At 36.8% G+C, this 17,610-nt stretch overlaps 1 protein-coding gene across 3 annotated transcripts in view; it reads right to left on the reverse strand.

Annotated features, from left to right (window-relative positions):
• Positions 1-339: 339 nt before the first annotated feature.
• LOC105475537 (paraoxonase 2) overlaps positions 340-17,610 on the reverse strand; it is a 30,199-nt gene continuing 12,928 nt past the window's right edge. The window contains exons 3-9 of one of the 3 annotated variants that reach the window (XM_071094856.1): positions 11,767-11,822; positions 7,810-7,975; positions 7,152-7,242; positions 5,381-5,581; positions 2,447-2,528; positions 1,586-1,714; positions 340-962 (exon numbers count right to left, since the gene is read on the reverse strand). In XM_071094856.1, coding sequence (XP_070950957.1) covers positions 804-962; positions 1,586-1,714; positions 2,447-2,528; positions 5,381-5,581; positions 7,152-7,242; positions 7,810-7,975; positions 11,767-11,822 — 884 coding nt within the window. In that variant the 3' untranslated portion in view covers positions 340-803. Of the gene's footprint in view, positions 963-1,585; positions 1,740-2,446; positions 2,529-5,380; positions 5,582-7,151; positions 7,279-7,809; positions 7,976-11,766; positions 11,823-17,610 lie in introns of those variants that run through there. The other 2 variants (XM_011730889.2, XM_071094857.1) reach the window with 2 other exon arrangements.

Below are 17,610 nucleotides of genomic sequence, written 5' to 3' on the forward strand. Positions count from 1 at the left end.
GGACAACTGACTTCATCTCTCCTGACTTTAGTTCACAGTTCTGTTCAATGAGGAGGTGGCATGACCTTCCTGTCCAAACCCTTATTTCCTCTTTGTATCTAAAGTGGACTCCCATTAAGGAAGACAGCTGATGGAAGCCTCCTTAGGAACTGGGAATTTGAGTTGCAATATGTCATTGATTTTTGTTGCTGTTATGTCAAATTAAGCGTCCATTCACTTTCGGCTTTCCACAAGAGAAATTAATATGGCCATGCCTGACTATCCAAACTCCGTAGGAAGCAGCTGCTTTCCCATTTCTCCTAGGCATATGCCTTGAGAATTAAACACAGACAAAACTGGGATTTTTAGTTAGTCTTTAATATAACTCCAACTTTTTAATGGTAAACAAAGATGTAAGTACAAAACATCAGAATACGTTATTATCAGTAGTTCTACACAGCCATAGTGGTCACAGTGCCAGAACTGAGGTCACTCACATTTTAAGGAAATATAATTCACTCTATTTCAGTGGAATCCGTGTTCTGGCAGTTAGAATGCAAAGGTGAGGCTTATTTTGTGCAAAATGTATTCACTTTATTCAAAAGCAGCTTTCTTTTCTCTCCCTTGCTTGGCATTTTAAAGAACCTGTTCATTTTTCTTTTTTGTTAAAAGTGCTCTAAGAACTAAAAGGGCCGTTCCTTATTGGAATAAAATTAACTACACATGCCATACATTTCTGGGTCAATGTTGCTAATTCCCTCAGAATTAGCAATTCATAGAAAATTAATTGTTAAGTTATTGCACTTTCATGCCAAAAGTACAATTTAGAGTTCACAATACAAGGCTCTGTGGTATAAAGTGCCTATGAGCAACTTCCCATCATACACTGAGGCTACAGAACTTCCTTGGAGAACAGAACCATTGTTGGCATAAACTGTAGTCACCGTAGGCTTCTCAGATAGAATGTTCTGGATGCGGAGAACCTATTCAGGGGATACAAAGTATTACTATAAGACCACCGTACATGCATGTCACTCAATCACCAATAAGCCCTGTTTTCCACAATGACACACTGATTAAGGGGACATGCTGTTGAAAATAGCAGTTACCAATTTTTTAATGTTTAAATTGAAGTACTTTCTCCAGTCTTCAAAGAAAGTACTTTCTTAAACCATCTAGTTATTCCATGCCAACACAGGATTTAGTGTTATTATAGCAATTCAGCTTTAATAGAAATACTTTCATACTAATATGCCTACTTTCACACTACTTCAACATGAACAAATATCACATCATGTGGTGAGCTGACAATAAATCAGATATTTTAAAAATTGTCAGTATACCACCCAAGAAGGGCACATGTCTTTATAAAAATGCCTTTTGACTAGTTTCCACCATAATTTAATACATCAAAAGATTACCTTTCTTAAAGTATTTGAACAATGTAACATTCTGTCAATTATCGGCTTAAAGCAATTACAAAACCACGACATAAGTTTATTATTGCTTTAAAATAACTAAACAAATCATCCCTGTGACAATTTATTGTACTGTTAGTTCAAAAGGACTTGAATAATTAAGGTTGAAAAACTAAAAATATAAAAACCTCTGATGAGGGAGGATTGTTCGGGTCATACACGAAGAGCTTCTGGCCATTAGGATGACAGCCTACCCAAATGTCCCCCGAGGAAGGATCAATAGACAAATTATCCACCAGTGTATCCAGCTCAAGTACCTTCCAAATGAGAAATTGTCAATATCTAAATGACATGAGAAACTTGATTAAGTAATTTAGAGGTAACCTTCCTGCCTCTATACATGTGAGGAAATTACACATCGCCCTGCTTCCACCCTCTAACACCAATATTGCTTAAAAGGAACTTATTAAAAACTGGTATTGAGTCGCTTCTTCCCTGAAACTAAGAAAGTTAGGGTGATAATCAGTCCCTCTAAAAATGTCTCTTAAACACTGAACTCCTTTTCCCTTAAAAGATGCACAATGATCGGTTAGCTCAAGGAACTCTATCAAAGCAAGATAGGAAATTCTTACCCTAAAATATGTGTTGTTGAGTAGGAAGAAAATAATAATGGTGTGGAACCCAATTTCTACCTTCATTTATTATTGAAAGAACTGACACTGTGCATAAATCTTCATTTGAGAATGCATCTATTAGAGTTTTCAATTGTGAAAATTCTTATTGGAATTCTTCCACTGCCATCAATACTTCATGGAATGGGCCCTAAATCTGATGCAAATATCACTCTCAACCTGCTGCTGCATGTAATCATGGTCAGTCCTTGTGATCACTGGAAACAGGAGCTTTCTCTAGTTGTAGGGAGTATTTAAAAACCCAGAATAGCTACACTGGCATCCATATTTTGTTCTACATGTGGTACTCTTATAGAAAAACCATGTCATTGCAAAGCACAACAGATTACTGTCTATAGGTAAAAATAAATATTTTACCTTCAATTGAGTTAAATTCATATTAGGGTGTTTTTCCAAAACATGAATTTCATGAGCCAATACATCAGCAACATAGATATACCTTTGCAGAAAGGACACACTGGTTAGAGCTCCATGCCAATATAAAGCTTCATTAATACAGTATGAAAGAGTAAGTCTTAATAACCTGCCAAAAAGTTAATCAATCATGGGCCCCCAAGGAATCCTTGATAAAGGTCAATTTTTATTTAAAAAGTAAGCTTTCAGAATCAATTCAGTGGTGCTACAACAATCTGAAATTATTAAACTTTTTCAAAAAGCTTGTAAGGAAAAATAATATAGAACATCATTTTGAATATGAAGTCTATATTTGCCACTGAAATGACAATAAAACAAACACTTGGCTTCACAAGAAAAGCTTTTACATTCCACAATATAATTTGACACTTCTAAATATCATGTACATATAGAAATATATGGTAAAGAAACTCTTATTAAAATGGTGATTATTCCTTAATATTCAAAAAAATATTTATTAATACATAGAGAATTTTAAGAGTAAGAGATAAGTATCAGTTCAGAATAATCTGTCTACATCAAAGGTGAGTGAATTAATGGACTATTTTGAGGTAATTTTATTCATTGAATTGATTGTTTCATGGCACCTGTTCTATTGAGCAATTATCATGTGTAAAAAGCCATGAACTCAAGTGTTGTAGCAGATATAAACATGAAGAAGACACAGCCTCTCTCCTAGAAAGTTTATAGTATGTTGGAACAATTTCACTGGTTTGTACACATTAAACACCTAATAAGCATGAGAAATAGTTCAGGTCTAGAAATAGCTAACTTCTGAGGACACAGAAAGGCTCACCAAGGAAGGGGCATCTGCAGTGGCTATGTAAGGAGAGACGAGATTTGAGGAGAGGAGGACGGAGGAGGCACTTTCCAGGCAGAAGCAAGCACAAGAGCAGAATCACAGGAGCAACAAGATGAAGGAATGTTTAAAACAATGAGTTCTTTGTCTAAAGCATAGAAAGCATGGAAACAGTAAAAAGGGAAGTTGGAGCGGGCCTATGAAAGTTCAACCCTTTACTCTGCCTTGATGTGAAAAGCAATTGGATTCCACTGAAATCTTAGAATAATAAAGTGGCAACAAATGGTCAGTTCTGTTCCACAATTCCTGAGCATTTGCTTTGTGCCTGGCACTGTGCTGGCATGAGGGGTCAAAGGTGAGGAAGACAGAGTTCCCCCTTTGGGGAGCCCTTCAAGGCTGATAGACATAGAAAGAAAAAATTGGCAAGAGTGCAAAAAATCCAAGTAGACAGAAAACAGATTGGAAGAAAGTCTCATATGCTAGTCAGAAGATAAGAACCTAAACTAGGCAGGTCTCAAAGGGAAAGGAGTTTGGGGGTAGAGGAAGGAGGCACAGGTAGAAACAACAGGACCTGCCTACAGGCTGGATAGGAATAGTGAAAGAGGAGTAAAAGCTGAATCCCCCTTTTCATTATTGTTATTTTTTTGTTAGATTGGGTGACTGGAAAGTTTGACTCTCATAATGGAAATATAAGAGTGAAAAACAGACTTGGCTGCAGAGGTTGGATCAGGTCAGTTAGAGACAATTTAAATTAAATGATTCCACATTCTTTTTCTATAGTCAACAAGAAAGGAGGAGAAACTGGATCACAAAAATAAGGGCATTTAGTTGTCAAGGGGTGCCAAATTTATTTTATGTTGTATTTGTAGTAGTTTAAATTTTTCAGTGTGCTGAGGCAGTAGATAAGAAAGCTAATAAAGAATTTAATATCTTCTCTTATAGGTTGTGGTTGCGCATATAAATATAATGAGATAATTTTGGAGGACAATTTGGCAATATCTATTAAAGTTAACATTTAAAAGAATCACACTCTTTGAGAAAATCGTTCTATTTCTAGGGGTCTGTTCTACAGAAAATTAGCTCATAGAACCATTTAGCCAGTGCCTTCGGTGGGATTTGAACCCAAGCCTGTATGAGTCAAAAATCTGCGAGTTTAACCATTATGTTTTAATACTCTCTTAGGGCTGGGTGCGGTGGCTTATGCCTGTAATCCCAGCACTTTGGGAGGCTGAGGTTGGCAGATCACCTGAGGTCGGAGGTTCGAGACTAGGAGACTAGCCTGACCAACATGGAGAAACCCCATCTCTACTAAAAATACAAAATTATCCAGGCATGGTGGCGCATGCCTGTAATCCCAGCTACTCGGGAGGCTGAGGCAGGAGGATCACTTGAACCCAGGAGGCAGAGGTTGCAGTGAGCTGAGATCACGCTATTGCACTCCCGCCTGGGCAATGGAGTGAGACTCCATCTCCAAAAAAAGAAAACCCTATCTTAGGGACTTTTTCTTTAAAAAAAAAATACCTGTTTAAACTTCCATGGTACATAAGAAGTATACAACTTTTTTGTGTAGAACTCCCCACCCCCATACACATATCCATCAATAGAGAATTGGTTAAATTAGTTTAAGATCATCCTTATAATGGAATAATATATATATAATGGAATATATAGCCAACAAAAATAATAACACATTTATTTGAAAGGAAATACCTGATACTTCAATATGTATGCATCAGTATGATCACACTTTAAAATTTATATTTATAAAATTAAATTTGACAATGATGTATTCCAAACTTTATATATTATATGTAAATACACATATATTATTGTATTATATAGTATACTTACATATATGGTATTATATTTGCATATAAATAATGTGACTAAGTATGTATTATATGTAAATATATATACAAAATATACATAATTATATATATAGTGTATCTACATATTATATGTATAATACACCATAAATGTCAAGAAAACTATTTTCACATTGACAAAGAAAGCAAGGTAAAGAATTTGGCCAGCACCACAACTGAAGAAAAATGAAGATATTCTATAAGGGGCCGTACTTATTATCAGGTGAAATATTGATTCCATTTGCTGAATCAAATCCTTCTGCTACCACTTTAACTTCATTGGGACTGTAGTAAACAACATTTGCCCAGTGTAAGTTCAAATATGTTTCTAAATACTTTAAGAAAGGATCAGAGAAGTAGTGGTCATTTGTGGCATAGAAATGTGCCGGTCCAACAGCTGTGATGTCATTCACACTGAAAAAGAAAAATAGCATGTGAGAGGAAATAAAAGGCCTGTTAGTCTCCATATTAAATATTAAATACTCATATGATTTACACAACATGTGCTTTAAATTTTTGGTAAGAGGAAAAGATGAGCTGAAATCACATGAATATATTCATATACAATATACTATAATATTGTTGCCAGAGAACCATTTTGTATGGTACCAGGTAATCTGAACACAGGTCATTTAGCAATTATGGCAGGATTACTATAAAAGAAGAGGGAACTTAGTGCCATCAAGGCATGTTTTTTGACAGCAAGAAATGTAGAGTTTAACAATTACATGTAAGGACAGAGCTGTCCACAGTACAGAGCTGGAGACAGCCTGATTCGCTGATTAGCTGGTTAGGCAGTCAGTAACCTTTACCTAGCTTCCATTCACTCAGTTCCTGGATTTTTCTAATTTCCCTTGCTTAGTTATTAGTCAAACTAAGGTTGACTGTTCAATTTCTACCTGCCTCACAAAGCTGACATGCCGAGAATGAATAGGCACTCAATAAACACCTGCAGAGAGATGGATGATGAAATTGCCATAGTACAATGCTTCAGGTGAGAGATTTATATGCTAAAAACAATTTCATTTTTAAGACCAGTTAGGTGAGGGTTTTATTAAATTTAAATTCCAATTACTCTATGCAAAAATTTCTGAAAGAGCTGCTTTATTCTTTGCTAAATGAAAAATACAGAGCTATGGGGAAGGTAGGTCTCCTTTTTCTAAAAGAGCACCATAATGCTTGGATGGTATATATGCTCCTATTTTTTTTTTTTATCAAGTGCATTTTTGGAAGGAATGATTGGAAGTTACATGCTTATGCCCTAGATAGGCATAGATAGGCCCTAGATAGGCAATATTTTTAATTTCATTAGAAATTAGAAATTTTTAATTTCATTAGAAATTTAAAATATTCATCGAGTTTAAAGTAAAAGAAGCCGTAGGCTAATATACACTGAACCGGGAGTAGGGGTACACATGATTCTCTTTTAGCCACATTTTCAACCAGCTTTATGTTCTTGAAGTGTAATGACCCACCCTCAACTTGAGTGGCCCTAATTCTATGGGATTACTAACATGCAACCACCGCTAACTCTATGAAAGCAATTGGTATAAAGTCCCATGCAAAGCATACAAACCCAATGAAAAAGAGGCCACTCTTCCTTGGCAAGACACTCATCTGCGTGATAAGTCATCTAAGATGGAGGGTGACAGCAGGAAAAAATGTTAGGGTTTGCCTTCTACCCTCAAGAGGGGCCTGAAGAGTATCACCCTGTAGTCAGGCACTTCATCCTTTCTCAAAGGAGTCAGCATAGAACAGTGAACAATATAATGAGTGACATCAACTTTCATATGCCAGGCTCGCCCTGGTTTATAAGGAAACTATATACACACACATATATAAATAAAGAAATATAAGCTCTTTAGCTCTTACATATTAGCTAATATATACACTGGCACTTATAAAAGATGGCAGGACAACCCACCATGGGGATTGTTTGAAAATGCTGGGGATAAATTAGAGAAGGAACAAAATGAGAAAATACCTTGGAAGAAGCTCATGTTTGACTGTTTTCAGATGCAACAGAGAATTTTCTGCTTCTTCAAATTTAAAAATTTCCACTGTATTCTTGAATTCTGGGTGGTTTACAACAAAGAGATAAACTGTGTCATCTAAAGAATTGAAAGAACAGAGTTAATTTACAAGACATAACCACGGGACCTCTGGGCAGACACTGACATTTAAATACCACAGGCAAGGAAAGGTTGAATGTATAAGCTGTTGGACGACCTAACAGATCATTCTCTGTCTTTCCTATTGCTGTCTGTCTGGTGTTATTTCTGATCATTGGTTCCCTGACCTTTAAGAAAGTGTTTCCTGCTCCATATACAAAATTCATGCATAATCTGTTTCTAGTTTAATTCAAAAATACAGTTCTTTTTTAAATGCAATGATCATAGATATATGAAAAGATTATGACATATAAACATTCTTTCAGATGTTACCTGTTAGAAATTTCAAAATGTAGCATAACTTACTGCCAGCTGAAGAGGCAAATGAACAACTTCTTTGCAATGAAGAATACAGAAATCATTCATGAGTTAATTGTTCTTCTCTTCCTATAAATATGATTCGAATCTATTTTCACAGTCATTTGTGAACTATCACACATTACTGAACATTGGTAGCTCATTGGCTCTTACCGTTGTCTATGAAAGTGCTGATGCCATGTGGATTGAATGAGGCCAAATCAAACCCACGGCTGATTCTTAATTCCCGTGCCCTCGGTTTTTCTTCTTTTAGATCCATCATTAGTATTCCTCCAGGCTTATCTGGTGCAAAGCTGTGGAGTCCTGGGAATTTTAGACCCTTTCCAAAACAGTGAAAAATGTTAAATACAAAAGCTTAAGTAATTTTATGGACTAACATGGGAACTGTACATGAAGGATAAATAGAGATTGTGGTTAAAGTAGTGGCATAAAGCCACAAAAACTCAAAAAACAGAGAAAAGATAATAGAAAAAATAATAACGGGGAGGTGGAACACTGAAAGCCTGAAAATAACTGATTTTGTTTAGTTGATACAGAAAATCAGGGATTTATTCTCTTCATAGGGTAATCAGAAGGTTGGTGGACTAGGTGATTCCAGGGAGAGCTGAGGGTGGAGAAAAGTGATATCTACATACTGACTGTGGAAAGTTTGTTCACTGCTAGATCCCAGTGCCTGGAACAGTGCCTGGCATATAGCCCATCCTTCTCCCACTCATTCAAAATGTCACCTTTATCGTGTGCTGGATCTCTGACATTTACACATTGGTCGGTTTAGGGACTCTCTGTTTTGTTCTTTTAATGTCTCATGTCTATTCCTGTGCCAATATAACACTTTTTAAATTACTACAGCTTTAGGTCAGGCCTGGTGGCTCATGCCTATAATCCCAGCACTTTGGGAGGCTGACATGGGAGGACTGCTTGAGGCCAGGAGTTAGAGACCAGCCTGGGCAACATAGCAAGACCCTGTCTCTAAAAAAAAAAAAAAAAATTAGCTAAGTGTTGGGGTGAGCACTTGTAATCCCAGCTACTCAGGAGGCTGAGGTAGAAGGACTTCTCGAGCACAGGATTTTAGGAGTTCAGGCTGCAGTGAGCTATGATTGCACTGCTGCACACCAGCCTGGGCAACTGAGCCAGTCCCTACTGTCTCTAATGACAGTTTTGTCTTTTTTCTTTTCTATCTCACATTCTTTTTCTCGTTTTACTGAATTACTAAGAACTCTAGTAGATTACTGATGGTTATGGTATTGTTGGGTATTTTCTTCCTGTCCTGAACATTAATGCAAATGCAGCTAATGCTTCACCATCAAGAATGATGTTTGCTGTAGTTTTGTGGGAATTTTCCTTCTCTTTCTAGTTTGCTTGGAACTTTAGGAATGAGTATTGAATTTTATTAAATGCTTTTTTGGTACTCACTAAGATGATCTAGGTCTTTTCTCTTTTAAATCAGTTAATAAATTACCTATCAGTCTATCTAAAATGGTGATTCATCATTACATTCTTAAGGTAAAGCCTTCTTGGTGATGTTAAATTTTATGTGAATGCACTACCTTATTCAGTTTACTAATACAATGCAGTCATATTTACACATAATTAGGGACACAATAAAAAAGTCTCACTTTCTGTATAAAATTGGACATAAGAGGAAATCTCTCCAATTAAAAAAGATTATCTACAATTGTATACTTTCATGGAGGGCAGGCCTGGTAAGTAGAACAAACTGGAATTATGCTATTGTTACATGGCAGTGCCACTTCAGTTCTTAATAATCTCTATTCTTTATGAATGTCCCCAAAACAAGAGCATGATTTCCATGCAAAGGAAGCACTATCAGATGGTGATAACTAGTCATGGTTATGTTAGCACTCCTTATTATTTAAGTATTTTTTCTCTTTTTAAAAATTTATTTTTAATTGTGATAAAATACATATAACATTCATCACTTTCACCATTTTTAAGTGTACATACAGTTCAGTGGTGTTAAGTACACTCATATTGTTTACATTTTTTATATTTTATTCTATGTCATCCAATTCTTCATGAAGTATGACATTAGTTTGAGGTGACCCACAACCCATAACTGTAAAATACGTTGGGTTAGACGAGCTAAAATGCTGGGAAGAAGAATGAACAACCTCCACAATGTAGGACCTCTTCACTTAGAAGAGAGTACACCCTGGGTTTTATTTAGAGACAATGCCAAGTAAATGAAAAACAGCAGCAACCTGGGAATGTTTCTAAATTTTAAAAAAAGTGAAATAACCAAAGGAGGATAACAGAAAAAAAGCAGAAAAATTCTATTGAAGTGGCTATAAGATCTTTGTAACTATAATACGCCCCCAAGCTAAAATGGCTGTAGATTTATGTGCTTGGAGACCTCATCCCTCCTACTTCAGATTTATTACTAAGGGGGTCAGAGAGAAATCTTGAAATAGGTGAATTCTAGATTATAAAACTCTCCAAGAACACATCCTTGCAAAACAACAACAAAAAACACAAATAAACTAACAAATTAAAAAATCAGTGCAACTGCCTTCTATTTTATTCAGAATTTTTGCATCTTTACTTATGAATATTTGGGACCAGTGGTCCCAGTGTTTTTTCCTAAGCCTATATACACATGTGCAAGCATGTGCTCCTAAACAGACCCAGAGTCCTACTATAAATATCACTTTATTCATTCTGTGTGGGCAATTAAATGAAATCTTCCTTTTAAAATCTTATTTTAAAAATTAAATATATATATTGGTGTTTCTGCTAAAGCCCACAGTACTTCTTTATTCCCTCAGTGGTAATAACCAGCTGCTCACAGTCTTTCATATAAAAACCATCAGGAACCTGAAGAGTGTTCTAATTCTCATTCTACTCCAAGCTGAGTTCTCTCACCTTTCTCATAAGTCTAACAACTATTTTATTAGTGTGGTGACTCCCTTCTAAGTATCTCCCAGTTTTTCACATCCCTCTTGAGTCTCAGAGCCTGAAAATAATGGATGTTGAGAGGAAGTAGAATAATTACAGTCAGGCTTCAGAGTTGGTTACTTCTTCCTCCAGAAAAACTGGACCTGTGAAGATGCCAAGAACTCCTATGTCTGCCCAAGCCAGGGAGGTAGGTGGTCAGAACCTCCTCATCTGTCCCCCTATCTGGATTCCCAATTAGAATGGATATTGTTACAAGCTAGTTTCAACAATATTCACAGCAATATTCACAAGCCAATTGTTTTTAAAGTCTTTCTATTGTATACCCAGAAAGGATATTGTTTTTCAGCTTACAAGAATCAAGGCAAAGTGAAGGGTGTAAATAAACTTAGTGACTTTCCACTTATGATTGACTGTTCAGGGGAAAAAAAGAAAGAAAGCAAAAGGGCAAGGTTGGTATAATATTTGAAAATAAATAATAATGGCAAGAATATTTGCTTCAAGTTGAATATGTAATAGAAAGATGAGTAGATGCTGTATTTAAAATAGTATAATGTTAGTATTGAGTATCCACAGTAAGACCTCAAATATCCCTTTTAATAACGCACATTTAAAACACAGATTGCGCTGGGCATGGTGGCTCACTCCTGTAATGCCAGCACTTTGGGAGGCTGAGGAGGGTGGATCACCTGAGGTCAGGTGTCGGAGACCAGCCTGGCCAACATGGCGAAACCCTATCTCTACTAAAAATACAAAAATTAGCCGGGCATGGTGGCAGGTGCCTGTAATCCCAGCTACTCGGGAGGCTGAGGCAAAAGAACTGCTTGAACCCGGGAGGCAGAGGTTGCATTGAGCCGAGATCGTGCCACTGCACTCCAGCCTGGGCAACCAGAACAAGACTCTGTCTCAAAAAATAAAAAAATTTAAAAAAGGAAAAAGAAAACAAAACACAGATTGCGTTGGAATATTTTAGTGCAATGCAGTGGGGAAATAAAGAACACTATCTCAATGGGCAAAGAGTCTTCATCTCTACATTTAGAAAAGCTGGAGGAAGTTTTCCAAGATCCTGTTTGACCTCTCTTTTCTTCAGAATGCATCTTGGAAAATGAATTTTAAAAGCAAGTTACTGTTCTGCAGCCCTCATCAAATCCCCTTGTATCTCCTCTGCTGAATTTGGGGAAGGAAGAAGACACTCACCGCACTAAAGAAAGCCAGACCATTGGGAAGTATGTCAATATCTTCAGAGCCAGCTTCTGTAGGTTTAAGGAACAGATAAATGTCATGTTCAAGTTCTGTTATTTGTTACATAGAGCATAACTGGGACTTTGTTTACTTTATCAGAGTGACTGTATCTTTAGGGATGGTTCTGATGTTTTTTCCAAGGAACGATTCTTTTTAATAAATGTCAGTTTAAACCCCTTCCTGAAGTGAACTTCTGACTTTAAATGTTAGATATTTTATGTTTACTCAAATCAAAGTCAAGTTATCACCACATTTCCAGCTATAATACAGAAAAAGTTGACATCTGTACACTCTTATGATAAACATCCAGATGTCCGTATAAAAGTAATTGACATCAGGGGAATATTACTTTCTGAAGGAAGGGCTCATAGGCATTTAACCATGCAAATATCCTTGTCCTCTTCTTTGCTCATTCAATCTGAAGCAAACAGACATCTTTCTCATTAACAGAGGTAAAACACCTGGGATTATATATTCCTTCTTTTAAAAACAGTGCCTACTTGTTCTCATAAGCAAAGAAAGCTTTTCTATTTAATCTTTAAATTTAGGCTTTACAGAAAAAACTAGCAGAAAAAAATTAATGAAAAATACCATGCACCTAAGCCAGTTGAAGCTTCTCACTACTGTCTCTGAGGCAGGCTACAATTACTATTGATTGTTTATTGATTGTCTGCAGTACACTCCACACAGCACAGCAAATAATTAGACATAAGACTTTCCCAGCAGTCTCACTGTATAAATTCTACAGATAACAGACCCAAACACAAGAAAAGAAGAATAAAAATGGCCTAGATTAAGCCAAACCATGACACACTCTTTGAGTCTACAAAATCCAATCTTCCTCTTTCAGACTTCTCCATAGGATTTCTTCAAGATTATTTCTAGGTTGTCAAAACCAAACAGCATCTATCTATCCAGCCATTTTGGTCTTGCTTCATGAGTTTGCATTTAGCCAGTTGCCTCCAGTGTTGCTTGCTCCATCGTAGTGCAGAAAAGCAAAACAAAATAAAAATGCCAAGAACTTCACATTGTAAAGATGACCCATCTGCCTGCTCCTCACAAAGAAGATACATAGAAATAAGCTTAAGCATGGCATAGTGGAGGGGTTCTCAATCTGGGGTCTGTGGATCCCTTTTGGGCTTCAAAGCAAATTCTATGCAACGCAAAATGTCTCATGTATGCACACATGAGAATGTTTCTGTTAAAAGGGTCCCTGATTTTCATCAGATTCAAAAAAGAGACTGTGATTCCCCTAAAAAGGTTCAGAACGACTAGACTCCAGTTCCACAGTGGTTGTCCACCGATAATAAGAATCAGGGGAACACTACACTACATACACATGTATACACAGCACATACGCATGTACACACACACACACACATGCACACGCACACGCACACACACAGAGAATTCTAGTCCAGGTTTTGCTTTTCAGTCCTATTTAGTAGAAGCTCAATTAATTAAAATTTGTTTTTCCTGAAAATTATTTTTAAAAATTTAATTTCCATGTATACAATGCTTACACACATGGAAAAAGAAAGGATATATAGAAAAAAATAACTATGCTTCTTTGGGTGATAGGATTATGAATTATTTTTATTTTTCTTTATCCTTTGTTTAAAGTTTTCTACAAAATTTTATATTTTTTAATAATTAAGGAAAGATAAATCTTTTTTTAAAAGAAATACATTTACTTCAACCATATTGTAACTTCTGTTTAACTCCATTGTCTAATTCCAATGGAAAAAAATGTCTCCATCTGTAGCCTGCTTTGGAATATTTTCCAGATCTGCTCCCCTGTCATCATTTCTATAGCCACTACTGCAGGAACATTTTATCACTGCATATCCCCAATTTTTTGTGATTACGTCAAGAGCAGTCAATGCTAGAGAAATTTTTGCTCCTCTAATTTAATGATAATAACTATCATACTTAGGTACACCAAGTACCAGGCTCCATGTAAATACCCTGCATACAATATCTCATATGATTTCATAATACTAAGAGCCAGTATGATTATCTTTTGTTTTAGAGTAAGACTATGGAGGCTTTGGAAAAGTTAAGCAATTGCTCAAGGTCACAAACTGGGAAGCTGGAACTCAAAGCCTTTGGTCTGACTTAAAAGCAAACAAAATATTCAAGCTAGAATTTACTGAATTTCCTCTGTCAGAAACATCCCGATTCCTCTGTAAAGCCACTTCCTCGTAAATTCAATTGTGTCAATTCCATATGTTGTCTTTTTCCCCTAAAGTTTTGCTTCCATGCCTCTCACCAACATCTGTACCAATGAATATCCTGCACTTTTCTTTAAAACCTCTTTCAAAACCTTTTCTTTCTTTTTCGTATTTCAACTTATTTTATTTCAAAACACACTTAATAAATCTTTACTTTTTTATTCTAGTGATATACATTAATTTCAACATTGCATTCCAGTTGATATTTATGTAAATATGTAAAAACTTAATGTGGACTGATTTGGCACTGTTTGTCACTCTTATTGTGTGCTTGACTCTCTCCCTCCCCTTCATTGGTTCTCTCTCTTTAAACTTTTTATTATGGGAAATAGACACAAATAGAGAGAATGGTGTGGTGAACTCTTATATACCCAGTACCCACCTTCAACAGTTATTAGCTCATGGCCAGTCTTGTTTCCCTTGCAGTCTTACCACTTATCCTCATCCTGTGTTATTTTAAAGCAAATCCCAGGCATTGCATTATCCCTAACTATATTTATACAAACCACAATATCATTATTACACCTAAAAATTCACAATAATTCCTCAATATCATCAGAAATCTAGTTAGTGTTCAAATAGCCAATCACTTTTAAAAGGTGTAGCTTTAAAAAATTTACAGTTTGTTTAATTCAGAGTCCAGGTAAGGTCCCACACATTTCAATTGATGGATGTGTCTCTTATTTCTTTTAATCTACACCATGTCAGTCCGTTATTGCCTGTGGGCAGGGGACTTAGCTCCCTGGGTGCACTGAGAGCTTTTGGTAGCCAACACTCAGGGAAGCTGGGGGGATGTGGGAAGGGCATCCACTGCATCCACTGCTTAGGGGAATTAGGGGGAGAAATTCCAGGCACAAGGAACAGCATGAGCAAAAACCCACGAATGGCACAGCGCAGCACGCCAAACCCTTTCTTTAGAAAGTCTCCTAGCTTATCACATTTAGTTTCAGTATCTTATTACTTTAGCAATTATCTGTGTCAGAGGTGGCCAAGTGTTCACCAGCATCCATGTTCCCCTTCTTCCTTTTTGGCCTTTTTAGCAATAGGCACGTAGCAACATAGCTATAGATAACACATCCCACCCTTTCTGGCTGACAGATGTGGCCATATGTCTAAGTTTTGGTCAATAGGATGTGAGAATACAATATATATGCAACTACTGGGTAGAAAAAAAATCTATATAAATTTTATTTCTACCCCTTCCTGCTGGGAAATGGCAACAAGCAGAGTTCTAGTCTTAGACGAAGATAGCAGTGTTGCTTCATCAGCATTTGCCCCTGAATGACCACATGGAACACAGTCACCCAACTACCCTAGGCCATTCGCTTACCTTAAGACTGACGGGAGAAAAATAAAAATAAACTTATCTATTTTCTAAGCCACTATAATTTTGTAACAGCAACTCATCCTTTACTATACCCAATAGAGTATCCCATATGTAATGTAATGTATTATTTTCTACTTTTCTGGTTCACTCATCAAGTATATATATTAACCACCCTGGGAAAAGACACTATATTGGAAAGTGAATTTGCAAAAGTTGCTTAACCTCCTTGAGCCTCAGGTCCTTATCTGTTAGAAAAAGAAAAGACGTATCTATATCTCACAGTGGTTTTTTGTTTTGTTTTGCTTTGTTTTCCTTTTCTCCCATCAGTAGACTGTAAAGTACTTGATTATAAGGGTTACAGACTTTAATGCTTTTTTCCCCCCCCCAATCTCCCAAGCAGCAGTTATTGTAAAGGTCTTGATTGCCAAGTGCATAAAATTGTTAGTTATCTTGAGAAAGCCAGTCCATTCAAATTTTGAAGGCCAGACATTTAGAAAATAAGATTTTTAAACTTTTAAGCCTCAAATAAACTAGCTCTTGACATTTTAATTTTTAATATGCAGGTGTTAATCTGGCAAATCTTGGGTGTATAAAAGCTTAGTTTCTGTCTGTAAGATACACTGGGAAGGAATTTTTAAAAAGGACTAAATAGTGAACTTACTTTCTGCCCCACAGAAGGCACACATCCTGTATGATATGTAGTCAATAACTATGATTTATTAAAACAGACACAATATGATACGATATATATAAAGCACCCAAAAGCTGCACATAGTTCACTTCCAGTGATGGTGACTGAAGCACTGTAGTGTGTGCATATGTATGTGTGTGTTGACGGGAATCAAGGGTAAGGGGGAAGGAGGGTTCTCCTCTTAGAGGGATGAGTTGGCCTCAAGTGCATAGCTACTACTGTTTTCAAAACAGAAAATAAGAAACAGCCCTTCTCTATCATAAAAAGTTGCTTTTGCCTGTATAGAAACGTGTGTCCAGCACATTGTTAGTCCTTACTGTCAAAGACTTGTGAATAAGTAACTGTTGTTAAAGATATATAACCACAAGTTATTATTAACCATTATGCATCACTAACATAGCGTTTGACAAATGTTCATATGGTGTGTGCTAACCACAGGGCAAAAGCAAAAAAGCAAAAAAAAAAAAAAAAAAAAAAGGCACAATTCTAATTAGATCTAAAAATGTATCCCAAATGTGCTTCTAATCACTCATCCTCTCCGCTCTGTTGCCTTCTGAAGTGCCTCAGAGGCATTTAACACTTCACAAGAGGGGCCATAGGTGACATATTTCCTCATTCTTTCCAATTCCAGACAGCAGCTCACACACATCACAACATAAAGGTCACAAACATAGACAGATGCCTGTTCAGAATACAAATGTTGCTGGGCTTGTTTTTCTCTGAGGAGTGCTCCATCCCAGTGAGTTGTAAGAAGAATGCACTTGGCAGTCTGTCATGTAACATGGCTGGTTGTGCCCTATTGTCTACTCTGAGACTTGTATTCACAGAAGGTGGGCTTCCCAGGGCCAAGGGCTGTTTAATAATGTGACAATTATTAACTCAGCAGCAAAAGTAACCTAAGAGATCACTGGCCCAACCTCCCATCCTTGCCCAACATCTTTTACTAATGCCATCTGGCTTTTGCTGAGTGACCAGTTCTGAGAGGTCTCCTCCTGATTGCAGCTGGAAGGCAAGATGAAGCTGCTAAGTTACTTGGGACTCTTGAACTGTCTGCAGGATCCAGCACAGATGTTGTCAATCTGCTATCTGTTATGAGTTTGCCTCCTCCCACTAAGTGTTTGGGCAATTGAAAGAAAGAAGGGAAATTCCAGGACAGCCAGCCAGTCTAGGGGATGGGAGGTGGAACCGGGGAAACACAAAAGTATCAATGAAAAAAAGGAGAAAGAACACATAGGAAACAGATGCCTAAGGAATGAGAGGCAGAGCAACCTGAGGAAGCTGATTTAAAAGAAGAAAACAAGGGAGGCAAGCAAGGGATTTGTAGAGAAACTCTGAAGGCTGCACTGTCAAGTGATGGTTTATTTTCACTAAAAGAGTGCTGAGAATCCCGTCTGTAGTGAATGTGGTTACAACTATGAGGTACCGAGTTTATTACTGTTGCCAACTTGAGAGCAATTTAGCAATCACTGTCAAAACTTTAAACACATATCCTAAGGGAACAACAATCCCATTGTTAAGGATGTACTCTACAGATAAACAAATGCAAT

This window comes from Macaca nemestrina, chromosome 4 (assembly GCF_043159975.1).
Source record: "Macaca nemestrina isolate mMacNem1 chromosome 4, mMacNem.hap1, whole genome shotgun sequence".
Lineage (NCBI taxonomy): Eukaryota > Metazoa > Chordata > Mammalia > Primates > Cercopithecidae > Macaca > Macaca nemestrina.